This window comes from Neomonachus schauinslandi, chromosome 7, assembly GCF_002201575.2.
Source record: "Neomonachus schauinslandi chromosome 7, ASM220157v2, whole genome shotgun sequence".
Classification (NCBI taxonomy): domain Eukaryota; kingdom Metazoa; phylum Chordata; class Mammalia; order Carnivora; family Phocidae; genus Neomonachus; species Neomonachus schauinslandi.
Window position 1 is genome coordinate 48,229,997 of NC_058409.1, and position 16,961 is coordinate 48,246,957.

At 40.7% G+C, this 16,961-nt stretch overlaps 1 protein-coding gene across 5 annotated transcripts in view; it reads left to right on the top strand.

The window, feature by feature from the left end:
- Positions 1 to 16,961, top strand: part of MAST4 (microtubule associated serine/threonine kinase family member 4) — a 542,918-nt gene that overhangs the window by 366,590 nt on the left and 159,367 nt on the right. For 2 of the 5 annotated variants that reach the window (XM_044916862.1, XM_021702005.2), the window contains exon 1: positions 14,316 to 14,684. The exons of the other annotated variants lie outside the window; for them this stretch is intronic. In XM_044916862.1, coding sequence (XP_044772797.1) covers positions 14,593 to 14,684 — 92 coding nt within the window. In that variant the 5' untranslated portion in view covers positions 14,316 to 14,592. Of the gene's footprint in view, positions 1 to 14,315; positions 14,685 to 16,961 lie in introns of those variants that run through there. 5 annotated transcript variants of the gene reach the window in all.

The window sequence follows — 16,961 nt, forward strand, 5'->3', positions numbered from 1 at the left end:
TGATTGCTTAGATATGCAGCAAATAGAAAAATACTCACAACATGTTTCACAGGAAAAAAGGCTTAATGTGGGATGTGGGAATGTTTGACAGTATGTCAGATGGGACTTGCAAAGGTAAGATCCCTAGAACCTTGACATTTAAAAAATGTCCCTGAAATTTGCCTCTTCTCGATTCTCGGAAGCACCTTTAAGCCATCTCTATCTCTCCTCGCCCCTTCTTGTGCATCATCTGCTTGAGGCTATTTATTTTTCTGTAAGGAAGCCAGTTACTTTCATAAAAAAAATAAAAAATAAAAAATTGTAACAGAACATTTGGGGAGAATGATTTGTCTTCAGAGTGATTTTGCCCAGTCCTTGATCAGTTAAAGTTCTTACTGTCCCATGGAAGTATGTGACAGCCCAGAATTATTCAAGCAAATTGGGCAGAGTCTGTGGTACTTGGGAATGGAAACACAGCAGCAATGCCCATGTATGGGTCTAGCCAAAAGCTATATTGACACACAAGTTGTAGCTGTGTGAAAATGTTATTTTATTTGGTAAATTGTTACTTTTTTACCCCCACTGACATTTTGAAACCAACTCTTCTGAGGAAAGAAATATAGTTGCAGATAAACAACAATCTGCAATTAAATAAATATTCACACTAGGAAAAAGCTGTTTCAACCAAGGAAGGAGGAAACATTTTTCTAGAATAAGGAAAACATGATCAGTATTTTCACTTGGAACATGAAAGAATTTTTAGACTATCTTAAATCTCTGTTTTAAATGATACTTGTATTCCATGTCCCATTTCCATTAATATTTTTTGTTATCTATAGTCAATCACAGAATAGTCAAAGACTATATATATACATACAGACTGAGAATTTTGCTTTTGTAGCTTTATTCTAGATCTCTCTCTCCCTTAGGGCTTTTTTTTTTTTTTTTTTTTTTCTCTCCAGCAAGTCTGCATAGCTTTCATAGGGAGATGTAGAAGTGAAATTTAGACTTCAAGTTTGCCAGGTGTTGACAGCTCTATGGAAGCTTCACTGTGACAAGAAGTTAAAATAATTTCATAAGGTGAAATTTATGGATTATCAGGGGATTTCTCTTACTCATGTTTTGCTCATTCTTTCTTAACAAAGAAATTGATACAAATTTTTATATGGCCTTGGAAACTCAATTAATTGTTTTGAAATCAGTAATAAACTTTCATTAGAAGTATATTCTATTTATGAAGTCAATTTCATACCCAAATTTAAAGAGCCATATCACCCCAACTATTCTATATTACTTTATCTCTCACTTCATGATAAATTTATCTGGTCATATTTCTCTGAGATTTTTTTTAATCACTTAACTAGTCTTGGAAACTTCTAGATAGGAATCTATTCTAGAGTTTCTTAGAATCTGACATGTAGATTAGTTGTGATTTCATAGGGGAAACATGTTATTTATTTTTTATTTACTGGGCTTTTTCTAGGAGTAGAGCATGTTATGATTTAGTTATTCCCTCCTGAAATGCTGGTTTTTTTGGATGAAAAATAAAAATAAGCATGATTTGGAATTGTGTCAGCGAAAGCTTCTCAAGACGTGACTCTGAAATACAGGACCTTAAATTCCTACTCCACTCAAAGAAGCAGTTATGCCCTAAGCTCCTCCTTGGTGGTGAGTAGGGTGGGAGAGGTGTGTTACAGGTTCTAGGCATGACATTCTTCCCACACTTACTGTGCATCTGTGAAAGATGCCAGCCTGGGCTCCATGCTCTGCTCTGTTTATCTGTTTATTGTTTTCCACCTGTTCTCTTACTTGCTTCTCTTAGAAGCAGTTCATTGAAAACAAATTCAGTAATTTATATCATGACTTATATTTATGAAACACTACAAAGACTCCTTTCCCCCTCCCCTCCAAAGTTGTCCTTGTTTGGATACTTACATTAACGGATGGGCTTAACCCATAGACCACATGTTGACTGATGGATATTAGACCCACCCAGAACTTCCATTGCCTGTTTTATGTTTGATAAGCACCTCCTAAAATGCCCTTTGTAATTTGGGAGACTAGGCCAGAGCTCTCCGGTTATGTAAGTTACATGCAGTAGGATTTGCTCCCCATTAAAGCTGAAAGTAACAAGTAATGTGTTGTTTTTGGGTACCCTACAGATACCTGGCAGCTCACAGAAGTATAACTATTCCCATTTCTGGCACAGAATCACTGAATGAATCTTTGTGAGCCATGAATTCCTCAGTAATGTTTTTAAAGCTGTGATACTAGGCACTAACAAAGGATAAATAAAAGAAATGATTATTTTGAATGGGGAGAGAAAGGGCTTTGATGATGTCATGTGCCACCCAAAATGCTTAGTGATGATTGTGTTTATCTTTCAGCCCCCAGCAGTTTATTGTCCACTGTTTTTGAACAATTGAAGTTGTCCCTCCCTGAGCTTCCACCAGAGACAGCCTGGGCCCTACTACCTTTTCTGTGTGTTTTCGTATCAAGCAGTGTTGTTTGCAGGGAGTTGGAAGATGAGTTGGCATCAAGGCAATTTGAGGTGATAATGGAGCAAGTTAACTAAAGACCAGGAAATACTGTTAAAATATATCATGTGCTTTAATATATATTAAAACAATAACAGAAATGAAAGAGTAAAATAACTCAGGATGAACTGTTTCAGTTTTCCACGATATGTACAAATCCTTTCCAGTATTCATATGTGTTCTGTGTGATGGTAATCATGCCATAGTTAGGCTACTTCTGGGGGTTTTTTTTCCATGTATGTATTACTATGCTGTTATATAATTTGTAATGATCATTTTTGGTGGCTGCATAATTAGTAAATAAGCCATCTACCCTTGATGCGTGTCTGACAAATAAGAGAGACAGTAGTGTCGGCCTCAGGGCCTAATAGCCCTCTCACTGCAGGGTTTTACGGCTTCACTTCTATTTTTCTCTAGTGAAGAGGGGTGAGGAGGTGACTTAGTGGCCATTGCTCTTGAGGAGCCCGTCTCCAGATTCGGATTGGCATCGTTCACTCAACATGCTCCTGTAGTCATGAGTGGACTCTGCCCTCCTCCTTGTACCTTTCTCTAAAACTTTTAATTTCCTTCCATATATAAACCCTGCCGGATAGTAAGATCTTCAACATTATCAATAAAAATGTTGATTCATAGGGGCGCCTGGGTGGCTCTGTCAATTGGGCATCCAGCTCTTGATTTTTGGGTCAGGTCATGATCTCAGGGTCGAGGGATCGAGCCCCGGGTCAGGCTCCTCCCTGAGTGTGGTCTTGCTTGGGATTCTCTGTCCCTCTCCCTCTGTTTCCTCCCCCGCTTTGCTGTCTCTAAAAAACAAACAAAAAAAGATTAATTCTTAGACCCCTAGATGGGATTGGTTGACTGTGGAATACATGCAAGATCAAGATGTAAAAATGGGTATCTGCCAAAGAGGAAGAGAGGTGCTAGAAGAAGAGACAGATCAACTATGTCTGTTCCTCCTAAATGGGATGGAGAGTTTTACTGAGCAGGTTGACATACCGGAGCCAGGAGCCTGGGACCGTGAGGTGGTGGCCAGTAGGTTGCAGACCTTGAGCACTCTTGCCATGGTACTCAAAATTCTCATCTGTTCACAGCAGTGGGCAGGGAGGGGATGTGTGGCGGGGGGATTTGGGGTGCACATGTTGATTATGTACCCAGGAGGATTGAGTTTCCAGCCTTGGAAAAAGGTCACACTGCCCAAGTTCATTTTTAGTCATCTTTTCAGAGCGGACAAAATAACACTTGACTTCAGCCATACTTGTTGTGATGGACTATAAAAAGCTAATAGTGGTTTTTTTTGGTTCATTTCTTAATGAACCACTAAAATCTGCCTAAAAATCACAGTCTTAAATTTTCATTGTTCTTTTTATTAATAATCATGAAGATTGTCTGTAATGACAGTGCTTTAAATGAAAAGCCATCCAACCAATTACAAAAGGCAACATGGTTTTGGAAGCATCCCCTTAGGGCTTGTATGTAGAAATTAGAGAAATAGAAATAGAAAAATAACAAGTTTGTGTGTATATGTGTGTGCATCCATGAAGTCTGCTGAGTATCTGTGATGTACTCAGAGGCCTATACGGTGCATAGAAACTGTCCTTGTACTCAGAGTGCTTAAAACCTTGTGGAGAATTGGCCCTGTAGACAATTGTGCTCTAGTAAAATGACTGCTCTAAAAGAGGCGTGTGTATGTATAAAGTTCATTCGAGATCCAGGAGGAAAACCTCTCAGGTCTGCAAGAGAAAGTCAGGCTGACTTAGCTGGAGAGGGGACCTTACATCTCTCACTTGAAAGATGAGCAGAAGTTTTCCAGTCACAGGAGATGGAAATTCTAGGAACAGGGAACAGGATGTGCAAAGGCAATGAGGCAATGAGGTATGGCACGGCTCCTGCGTCTGGGGAGCTGAAAGTAATTCACTCTTTCTGACAAGTACATACTTTTTTATTATTGGAGCATAAACCACAAAGGGACATGTGTCCAAGGATGAGGCAGGAGCAATAAGGGACTGTGTTTATAAAGTATTCCATTTAAAGAGATTTTGATTTTCCAACAACAAACCTCTCAAGCTCTAATGTGCGGAAGCCCCCCCCCCCCCGCCCCTCCTGGCACTTGGGTGGAATGCAGATTCCTGGGCTTCATGCCCAGAAATCCTCAGCCCGTGGGTGTGGAGAAGCCTCCTCAAATCTGCACTCCAGGTAATTCAGTGATGGTGGGACAGAAACTGTACTTAAAGGAATATTGCTAGAACAGTGGGCAACCACTGAATTTTCTTTCATGGGAGGGAGGGTCAAACGATTGTGTGCACACGTTAGGGCTGGCAGCTTTAGAGGAATAGTTTGCAGTGGGGAGGAGGAAGACATTTTATGAATCCAGGCAAGAGGTAATGGAGGTCTTTGACCAGGGCGCCCCATACAACGTGAAAATCTGCTGCTCTGTTTTTACTTTATGTACAGTGAGAACTTAATTTATTTTTCTCTCAATTTCTAGTTTTCCCAACTAGTGTATTTTTGTTGCATTTAAATGAGATTTTTTTCTACTCTCTTGAGTTTTCTATTTCTGCTGCGTACGTGTCATCTGGCCCTGTTTTTCTTTTATCATTGGTGTATTAGCATTCTTTATAATTCTGTATGTGCTTCATTTGCTAAAAGCCACCTGTAGAGATCATTCTTACTTCACACCAATAGATATTCATCTATCACCCATCTGCCACTATATTGGATGACATGATTGACTGTTGCTATAGCTCTTAAACCTGGAATAACTTCTTTTTGAAAGTTTTTTTTTTTTTTGGTAACTATTAACTTTAATATAGTTGTCTTCTATGATATGTCTTACAATACATTGGTCCAAAGAATGTTTCTTTGGTTGGTACCAGAAACTTGGTCTGTGCCTTTTGGTCCTCATAATCCAGCTAAGTAAAGACAGTAAAATCTAAATTATCTAGCATCATGGGAAGTAACAAGTTTGTGTTTGCTGGGAAGAGGGCAGAGGTAATCCCAAATTACAGCCAATATAATATCTTGAAGTTAGGAACATCTTTTTTTTTTCTGCATACATGTTGGCTAATATTAAAATAGAGCTTGCTTTGTCAAAAGTAAATGATTTTGGGGGCACCTGGGTGGCTCAATAGGTTAAGCGTCTGCCTTCGGCTCAGGTCATCATCCTGGGGTCCTGGGATCAAGCCCTGCATCAGGCTCCCCTCTGCCCTCTCCCTCTGCGCACCCCCCCCCCCCACTCGTGCTCTCTCTCTCAAATAAAATCTTAAAAGCAAGTAAATGTTCTGAGCAATGAAAGAAGAAAGTCCTCATGTACAGCACAATCAAATAATTCTGGAATTCAGATTGGTCACATAAAATGCATAGCCTGGCCAGTCTGCAAATAACAACATATATATTCAACCCAAAACACAGCCCTGTATGGATTTATAACCCAGTCAGCTTTGAAAATACCCATTTGCCCAGTTGCCATAGACAGGTAAGGATTTATGTGTAGAAACAGTTATTTTTCATTTTTATATTCTGAAATTCCCGGGCATAGGAAAGACTTCATTTTTAAAGCAATGTTAGTATTTCTAAGGTTTTTAGAGCTTTTACATTTGCATTTTATTTTGCCAAAAGATGCCAATCCAATTTTATGAAAATGTCCATGTAAAAGTGTATCGTTTTAAGTTTGTAAACTCTTCACAGTATTCTAAAATTCACAGGAACGTGAACTTTCAGGTCATGGTAAAAGGACTGTCAGATATATGGCTTCTGGGGATGGGGTTTTTTTCCTAATTAAAAATAATAGGACTCGGGGCGCCTGGGTGGCTCAGTCGTTAAGCGTCTGCCTTCGGCTCAGGTCATGATCCCAGGGTCCTGGGATCGAGCCCCGCATCGGGCTCCCTGCTCGGCGGGAAGCCTGCTTCTCCCTCTCCCATTCCCCTTGCTTGTGTTCCTGCTGTCTCTCTCTCTCTCTCTCTGTCAAATAAATAAATAAAATCTTAAAAAAAAAAATAATAGGACTCATTGTAAAAAAGAATAGACACACACACACATATATGTATAAAGGAACAAAATCAACCATAACTCCACACTTATAGATGGCCACTAAAAATACTTTGTTCTCTTTTGTATTCATAAACACTCATATATATATTATAAGCAAGTTATATCCTAACTGCTCCATTTATTTTTTCTGTGTTTTTTTTTTTTTTAACACATTTTTGGAGCATTTCCCATTATGTATACTTTACAAATGTGGTCTTAGTTTCCTATGGCTACTGTAACAAATTATGACAAGCTAAATGGTTTAAAACAACATATATTTATTCTCCTAGAGTTCTAGGAGCCAGAAGTCTGAAATCAGTTTCACTGGGCTAAAATCAAGGTGTCTGCAGGGCTGAGCTCCCTCCAGAAACAGTAAGGTAGAAATTGTCTTCATGACTTTTCCAGCTTCTTTCTAGAGCTGCATTCTGTGCATTCCTTTCATTCCTTCCTCCCTCTTCAAAGTCAGCAGGGTCGCATCTTGCTTGTGTCACAATGCCTTCTTCTGTAGTCAGATGTCCCTCTGCTTCCCTCTTACAAAGACACATTACATTTAGGGCCCACCCTCATAATATAGGAAAATCTCTCCCTCTCAAGACCCTTAATTTAATCACATCTTCAAAATTCCTCTTGACCTACTAGGTAACATACTAACAGGCTCCAGGGATTAGAACTTGGATATCATTGGAATCTATTATTCTTGTCTTTATTGGTTTTATAGTATTTTATTTTATGGCTATTTCGGTATTTATTAGCATTTGCCCTTATAAAGTTAAATTTATTAACATTATTAACATGTTGTACCTTTGGTTTTTGTCACCCATATTGTGCAATTATAAGGAATTCTGAGATTAATTTCCATATGCATAAATGTTTGTGTATATAGTTGGTTATATCTGTGTAAGTTTCAGGATGTCAGTTCATAGTTAAAATATATATTTGTATGTGTATATTATATGTATATGTATGTAGCAGACATGTACATTTATGTGTGTGTGTCTGTGTATGGGTGATGTATGTGTTGGGGGTGTGTGTGTGTGTGTGTGTGTGTGTGTGTGTGTGTGTTTCATTCTCCAGATAGCTTTCCAGATAGTTAGTAGAGAGAACTTACGTCCTTGTGCTCTCACCAGCATTGATGGTATCTTTTTTTTCATCTTTGCCACTTAAATGGGTAAAAATATTTAATTGATGCTTTGATTGCATATCTATGAAAATAGATTGAACACTTTTCATTCTAAACATTGTATTTGTTCTATGAATTAATATTTCTTTTAAAATCTTGGTTGGTTGGTTTGCTGTAATGAAAATGACATAACTTACTAGATATAGATACTAAGGCTAGCTTGAGAACTCCGTGGCTAAAATATTTCGTGTCTTCCCTAAAATAATAGCCTCTGATTTGTGGAATACTGTGAATCAGCTTGAACAATGGAATAAAATTCTGACTGTTAGCAGAAGCACATGGTTTCTACCTCGGTCTGTATATGCTCCCTATGTGGTACTTTGATGGAAACTCTTATCTCTTATTTTAGTGGGATAATTTTCCATGACTTTAGATATCTGACCTGAAAAAATATTCAAGAAAAGAAGAACTGATAAATTAACTTGAATCCTACATTTACAGAAAGGTCTTAGTGTCAGCTACTAAAGGGCTAAATATAACTACCCTGACCCACTTAAACCAAATTGACACTTGTGATAATTGCACTGTAATTCATGCTCAGGAACCGGATAAGAAATGATGAACCTTAGACCCAAGCTTCTGGATCAAGAAACTCCATGTCCTTGAAGTTAATTCCAGATTGGGAGATTAATACAATGATTACTAACTGGGGGTCACTGTTACAGTCAAAAAGCATTTAGTACTTCATATAAACTAATTATATATATGTATATGTATACATACATAAAACTATATATGCATGGTCTCTATTTTCTGAGATTTTGAAATCTGAGACAATAGACCTGCCTAATAGGTACAGCAGTGGAGTCATGAAATTCAGGAGGAATAGATCCAAAAAAGCTTTTTAAAACATGTACAAACTGAGTCTTCAAAATATCAGGATTCTATACCTGACTTTGCTATCAAGTATCATTTTAACCCTGAGCAAATCTTTTTTCCTTTTCTCCCTTCTCTCAACATTCATCCAAATGGTTGTATTGAGGATTTAAAGATGAAGGGGATAGAGCCCTTCCCTCAAGGAGCTCTTATTCCAATGAGGATTGATCTGCAAACAAACAGATTTTGATTTTGATACAGTGGGAGAACCTTTTCTCTGCAGAAGCTCTCAGGAGGAGAGGCCAGCAGAGGGATACTCAACCTGGTGGGGATAGGGAACCTCAAAGGAAGGCTGCCTAGAACAAGTGGCCAGAAGTTCGGTCTTAAAGTAAGATAGGAGTTAGCCTTCCTCTTTGTGAGATGAGGGGTCTGATCTCCAAGCCTTGTTCTCTGCTCCCAAATTGGATTGCTTAGCTCTGTTACAGGCCACTACTCTGTGTCTCTTATTGGTGGACCTTCCAGACAGCTGGTTTAGAATGGAGTGACACACTCATCTCTGGTTCCCTCTCTGTCATCTCCTGTAGGATGACCCTTGCAGCTGCCCTGTAAGGGTGATGGACCTTTTCTGTCCACTTCCTCTTGCAGAGGGTAGAGGCATAGAGCTCTGTCAGCCTACCCGTGCGGCTTCTCTTGCTGGTGAGCCAGAGGATAGAGTGCTAGGGTGATGTGCTTGCAAGCAGTGATCATGAAACCCAACCCGGTCCTGTATGGTGGGCTTTCATCACACATGTTCTACTCTACTTCTCTATCCTACCCATCAAGGAGTCACCAGTGTGGGAGATAAGTATTTCATTGTCTGTATTCATCTGTTCTCTCCTCTTGGATTTTTGAAAGTTATTGGTTATTTGCTACATTTCCTGAGCCGATGATTCTCCTAGAATCCAAGGAGTACCTGAGGAAAATGTTATGTTCTCTTCCCATTCTAGCCAGTCTTCAGCCTGTCCTTTGCTCTCTCGGACCTTATCCTTCAGCCAGCCCTTGGGGATTATGCAGTTTTCTGCTCAGCCTGTCAAGAAATATAAATCAGTTTCATTGTGTTAGCTTTATCTCCTCACTCTATAAATGTGAATCTACCTTGTGATAGTGTTTAAATTTTTTTTTTCATATTCCAAGGATGATATAACCTTACTTATTATCCATCTCTTGGTATCAGGCATTCACATCTATCCTTACACGATAATTTTCATTTATCTCTTTTATCTTCTTTCATAGTTTGGTAATGTGAGCAAAAAAAAAAATTGTTTAATAACACTAGTAGAGTTTTCTTTCAACCTACACCACTTTGATGCAACTTTCTTCACATATCTAGCTCCACCTTTAAGCTTTATTTCTTAATATGTGCAGTGATTACAAGGATGGCTTATTCAGGATGGGCAATTTGCTGCTCACACTTCTACCTTTCAGTTCGCAAGGCAGCATTTAGAAGGTGACCAAAATAGACCTGTAGGTATGGACAATATTAGGAAAGTAGTCACTTCTAGGTGCTCTAAAAACAGGGTTGGATAGAGATCCACGTTAGTTTATAGCACAATCCCCAGGGGAGGCCAAGATCAGGTAGAATACATTTGGAAACTTGGTATCAACACCACTTTTCATAGTGTCTTCTCATTGGAATTGGCCTTGTGGCCAGAGTGTCGGTGCAGGGAGCTGACAGATTCCCGGGCTATACACCTGCATTAGAGAGCTTAGTCTCCCACAGTGTTTAAGTTCAAGGAAGTCTCCAGGGATATTATCTGCAACACTGTTCTGTGTAGGGTGGGAGAAAACCCTAATGAGTGGGCATGGGGCCGAGGGTGGGAAGTGGATGGGAGAATTCAAGTCAGTGAAAAGAACATGGAATTCTTTGTATTTAAGAGGGGGGTAAACAATGAAGAATTTGACCCGTTCTTAAGTACTTATTTCATTCTAAGCCAGCATTTCAGTAGTGTGACAAGCTCATTTTTCATTGCCATTTACCTTTCTTATAAAAACAATGGCTCATAATATCATCTGATTAAACGACTGAGCATTTTGGATCACAAGCTTGTCCATTACTGTGTAGGCTGTTATTGTGCAATAAGTAGAAAATCTTGCTGAATATATGTATATTGACTTAGACCAGCTATAGTCTTAAGAATTTCCAATAATCTCAATTTCCTCTTAATTCTGTAGCCAGTTTCACTGTACTTGCAACTAAACTATAGTTTTAGCCCATATAATTATTTTGTCTGTAGGAAAATGTCAGTAGTTCTGACAATTTTAATTCCTGTGTTTGCTGACTGCATTATCTTCTGAATCATAGGTTCCCAAATCAAGTCAAACAGGTTAGAAGACAAGTTACACTTGAGCGTCACACCTACTCTTATCTTAAACGAATGTGGGAATGTATCAGCCACTTTCACTGTGTTAAGTAGTTCATTTCTGGCTTCTCATGTACTTTACCTATTTTTATTTTTTCATTTTGGCTATGACCCAAATTTTCCCAAGCCTCCTAAGTGCAAAAAACATGTTTAAGTATCTGTAGTTTTAAAAAAAAAAAAATTTTTACCCATCCCTTTGAAAATCTGCAGGGTGGATTACCCAGAATGTACAGAGTGGAGATTGTAATGACAACTGCTCACAGGCCAGGATATTTATCATTTAATCAAGAGAAGAAAAAAGATGTTTTATGTATTCATTTACCCATTTTAGTTATCATTGTTATGGGTGTTGCCCAATACTAGGAATTTCCTAGAAGAAATAGAATACAGGAGTTGGGGGGTACAGTGTCATTAGTTCTTGGAGCCATCCAGAACTTGAATTCTGTGCACTGCATCTCCTTCAAGTTCCCTCTACTCAGACACTCTTATAGGACATCCTCTCTTGGCCTTTCAGCCCTTTTCATCTTTGGATCTGAAGACTCTCCCACATAGTAGTTATTTCAGTATTCAATGACCACTGCCAAGCTCCCGAAATTTTTCTGTACTTTGAACAGAGTTTCTTCACCATGTAATGTAGATAACACACTTTCATGTCTCCTTTCCCCATCTTGATGGTTCTTCTCTGGGCAGCCTCTAATACGTAATTTTCCCTCTTAAACTCAAATACCTATAACTGAACACAAAAATTATTCCCTGGGCTTACCTTTGGGGATGGAGGTGGTGGGTGGGATCCAAAGAGAGTTCCTCTTAGTTTTGGTGGTGATGTTTCTTAGAGCAATGTTAAGACATGAGGAATGATAGTACTTCTGTTTTCAGTTACAGCGTGTAGATAAAAATTAGTCAATTCTTTAGTATCTTCATGGGATTCGTAAGAAGTTAAGAGTCTCTGAAAAGATCAGTTGACCTGCTAACACTGATAATTTTAGGGCATTTTAAGAAAAACCCAAGTACCTCAAGTATCTCCATTCAAAAAGTACTTCCTAACTGCTTATGTAAATCAGGAACTGTCAGATTTTGGAAACAGAGAAATCAATAAAACATGACTACAGCCTTGAGGAACTCACAGAGTAATAGGGAAGACAGCAGTAAACAGTTTGTTTACACGTACTCAGTGTGAGCGGTGTGTCCAGCACCTCAGTGGAGGCACGTTCTTGCCACCATGAAAGTAGAGGGCATGGTGTGGAGTGTCCTCTGCTCTATTCCTATACCTCTCAGCATTGTATTCTTTTAACTTCTGCGTATTGCTGACATTTATGCTCAGTGTGTTCTAAACACTTCTTATAGGGGCTTATATATGTCATCTCATTTATATATGTTGATCTCTTAAAGGTTGGTCCTATCATGTGCCCCCAAAATGGGGGAAATGGGCAGAGATTAAGTGACTTGTCTTAATTCATAGTAATTGTTGGATCCAGAATTCACACCCAAGCTTTTTGCTCTTAACCAATGCTCTGCGCTACCTTTCTCAGAGGGAGGTTTTATTTAAAGCAGTAGTTCTCAGCCAGGGGTGATTTTGCCCCCTAAGAAACATTTGGCAATATCTGTAGACATTTTTGATTGTCACAACTGGCATCTAGTGGGTAGATGTCAGGGATGCTGCTAAACATCCTCCAATGTACAAAAAAACAAAAACAAAAACAAACCAGTACAAAGCATTACCCAGCCTAACATGTCCAAGGAATGAGGTTGACAAACGGCTTTGGAGCATGGGTAGTACTCTCTTTGTGTCAGCTTTTAAAAATACCCTTTTAAGTCCTTAAAAACAGAAAAAAAAGAAGAAGGAGAAGAAATGGCTTAGTATGGAGCAAAACATACTGAACCAAGTTCCTAAGTGTCTGGTGAAGTGTATTTTGTCACTTGTTAAATTGAGAAAATATTGCCGCCTTCGCCTATCTTAGTAGATACCAAGGATCTGAGGAGGCTCAGTGAGAATTTCAGGAGCTAATACGTAAGAAAGCCCTGTAAAATAATTATTATCAGAAATTCCCAGAGTCCTTGGGGTCTAAAATATTTCGGGAATCATAAGAATTAGATAAAGAGGATCCCAAAGTGCACTTCTGTTCTTTATTTATCCCCTCCTTTGTCAGCTGACCCCCCCCTCCCCTTGTCTCTCTCATATTTCTGTAAGCAAGTTTGTTTCCAGTATGTAGTAAGTGAACTAAACCATTTTTGAGTTCTTTTTTTTTATTAAAATCTTGTAAAATTTAGTATCTCTCACCCTGTTACGCCAGATTTAAGGCAGTTAATTTAAATCCTAATTTTTTTTCCTTCATAGACTTTCACACAAGCATTTTGTCGGTTTGGGGAGTTATTTGAATACCATGCCTTTCAAGATGAACAACAGTAACATGGATTCAACCTTCCCTTACATTCCTTCAAGTCTGAGCACACGTGGAAGGGAAATAATGGAGCATTTGTTAAATAAACGCCAGGTAGTGTCTTTACAGGTAGTAGCTGACCATTCCCGGGCCGTGTTTGCTGTCCATGAAGCCAAACAGGTGCGCCTGCCCTAAATCAACAAATGGATGTAAACTCATAAATATAGTTGACTGACGTTTTCCGTGAGTGTGGCATCCCCTTGGCGTGCTTTTCCTGCAAACAGCGTCTGGGTAAAGAGTAATTACTCACTTCCTAGGAGTGTTTTCCTGGTGATCCATTCTGCAGTGAATCACAGACCAGCCTTCAGGTGTGCGCCTCGCTCACTTCACCGAGTGCTGGCCGCGGCTGGATTTATTTATTTATTTGGGGGGAATGATCCATCTGGGGCCGCGAGCTGGGGGCGCGGAGTGCGGGGCGCGGGGCGCGGGCGGGGGCTGCTGGGGTCCGGGCTGCTCCTGGGCTCGCGCACGGGCCCCGCCGGCCCCCTTTCCCATGAGGCCTCGCTCCCGGGGGAGGGTCTGCGGGTGGGGAGGGGGCCTCCCCCGGCCCAGCCCCTGGCCGCGGAGCCTCACAAAGGTGTCCTGTTCAAGTCCGCCTGTAGGCCAGCTTTCTAAAAGTGCTTGTAAGTTTCCTCCCCCCCCCGCCCCCCCACCCCCGAAGGGGGAGAAGAGGCGCTTTTTGTATTTCAGTTCTTTTCCTTGTATGTAGATACCAAAAGGAAACTCGGCACTGGGCATGTTCGGATGTTGAATGGTTTGCTGATAAGCAACAGCCTCCCGGAACCAGAGACTTAAAATAGTCGTCTCCCCCCCCGCCCCCCCGCAGGAGCTGCAAATGGTATCTGCCAAACAGATGACAAAGTACCTTGGACTGAATCACACACAGACAGCATTTTGTGCAGAACGCACGGCCCAACTCTTGTAATTACTGTTTATAGCTGCCCAAGGCTGACCAGGAGAGGGCAAACCCAAGAGGAAATAAGTTTCCTGAACCTTGGAGAAATGGCTGTGTGTTAATTAAAGGCTAGGACGGGTACTTTTCAAACGGGCTCCAAGTTGTTCTTGAGATCACAGTTCACAGCACGTTTCCTCTGGAGGGAGCGAGTAGATAATTGGGATTTTTTTTTTTTCCTTTTTTTTTTTTCTTTTGCCGTTTTACCGCCCCCTCCCTGGTTTGGCCTTATGGCCTTGAACCCACAGTGAATTGAAGAGAGAAAGAAATGGATATGTCTGACCCCAATTTTTGGACTGTGCTCTCAAACTTTACTTTGCCTCATTTGAGGAGTGGGAACAGGCTTCGGCGAACACAAAGGTAAAAAAACCGCGGGGATACTTTGCCTGGAGAGGGAATGTGTTGGCTTTGGAGGCGGCCAGACTGCCCAAGCCCCTTAGCAGCTGGGGTTTTGTTTACTGGGCGACAGTTTGGAAAGTTTCTCCCCTGCCAGGGGGGCACTGTTTCAGGTATTCTGTCATCCTTGCGGATTTCCTGCGTAATCCTGCTGGCCTGTGCTTCTCGAGTTGTTCTTTTGAAATGTGGGTGAGAAGGGGATGAGTTGTGAGTAGAGGGGGGAGGAGAAAGGGAGGAGGAGAGATACTTTGTCTAAGTCTGTCTCTGATCTGATCAGATTCATCCGCTTCCTTCACTCAGGCACTGGAGGCTTCTGCTTCCCTTTGTAGAGCCTTTCAGATGTTCCCTTCTATTAAATATTTGACCTTTATAAGATGCAGATGTGCAATGCAAGGATCGCTCCATTTAGCCTGTTTCGTATTGTCTGCTTGAAAGAGACAGGTCAGCATAACTTTGCCATTTTATTTTTTTACTGGTTTGCTGACATTTATTCCTACTACAGGCTGGCCTTTTCATTTTGTAACATATTTGACAGAATAGGTGGAAGACAAGAGAATTTTAAAATCAGGATGAAGCTGGTGGCAGAAGTGAAAGGCAGTTCAGAGTTAGTTGCTGACACTCAGAATGAGAGAGTATGATTTTGGAGGGGAGTGTTTCTCTTCTCTCCCCATTGTGTCCGGCACAGAAAGGTGGCATTATTGTGGTTTCAGAAGGGCGTGCCTTCTGAGTTGCGTAACTCTAGGTTCTTCGTTTTTCTTCGCAACTTGACTTGCACGGTCCCCATGAATGTGTTTAAGAGCGATGGTGCCCTCTCATAAACAGGATGCTGCCTATCAGGTTGGGAGCTTCATAATCTCTGTGCTCCAGTGTGTAAAGAACACAAGAAATGGTGTATTCTCTTTGTTATATCCATAACTTTGTGTAGCGTGAATGGAGATACCTCATACTTTGGAAAACTTAGTAAATTTTCCTTCCGAAATTTCCCATGGTATTTTGTAGATTTCAGAAGCATCCTGACGTGCTGTATTTGTAGGCACACGTGCAAATATACACCTATAAAACACACACCTCTGTCTGATCCTGAGTAGACTTTAAAGTCATACTTACCTTTAATACAACCTGAACAGTGTTGGTCCCACAAAACCGTGTTAGAATCTAGATTTTGTTCTGCTCCATGTGTTCAGAGACCTGACCTTTCGGTGTTGGTCGTTTTTATTCAAGATGTGTTATCCTTGCCTCCCCCACCCTCCCCCAGCAAAATAAATGCAACTAATTAGTTGAAGAGATAATGCTGTCTATGAACAAGACCACAACTTTTGTGGCAGTACATTCTATAACTTCTTACCTTTCGAGTTTGTCAGGGGCCCTTAAATATTTGAGTGGTGTGGTCCTGGCTATGATGCGATCTCTACTCTCACCTGAAGCCACTCCTCAAAGAGATTGGGCTGTTCTGACATCGCACCTGTGTGTCTGCACCTGAAGAGCGGTTGGAGACTTTCTTTGCCCCGTCTACCTGTTGATAATATTACTGAGAATTCTCAGGCTAGTCTGACCCTGACTTTCCAGCCCAGGGCATTCCAATCCAGAACACTGCAATTCAGACAGCTCACACTGGCAGAGAGCCCGAGTTCTAAGTTCCTTCTTAAAGAACTGAAGTAACTTAGGTTCTTCCCAGCAAAGTGGGCAAGTGTGGGAGGCCTTTCCCCACTCCCCCAGTCACAGACCCGTTTTTTCAGTTCAGTGAAACAGAAAAGGGGGTGGATTTTCTTCCCTCTCTTCTATTAGTGGAAGTTGTCCCAGCCTGTTTGTGACTGGGGATTTCCAGGATTCTCGGAGTTTGGAGATAGTTTTCCTGAAGATCACCTCTGTGTACATCTACTTATTATCGGTCTCAAAGGACCAGCACTGCTTTATATTTATTATGTAGATTTGGAAACTTGAAGGGCAGGTGTCTTTCTGTCCAGGGCGATATATGTAGCTGTTGCATTCTCTTATTATACAGTGATCAATTCCAGCTCTGTGTCCTTCCCAAGGGCGCGTAGCACATGCTTACAGTGGGACTCTTCCCATTCTGTGACCTCCCTTAACTGCTCTAAATGCTATGTCCTCCTCCAACTGCCACATTAACCCCATTCTGCACCTGGCTGATCAGGTTCCCTAAGTCTGTCCTTTCAAAAGGACCTTGCCATCCTCAAGTTGTCTTTTTGCCAGTCTCACTGTGAATGTACCCAGTGTCCAGGT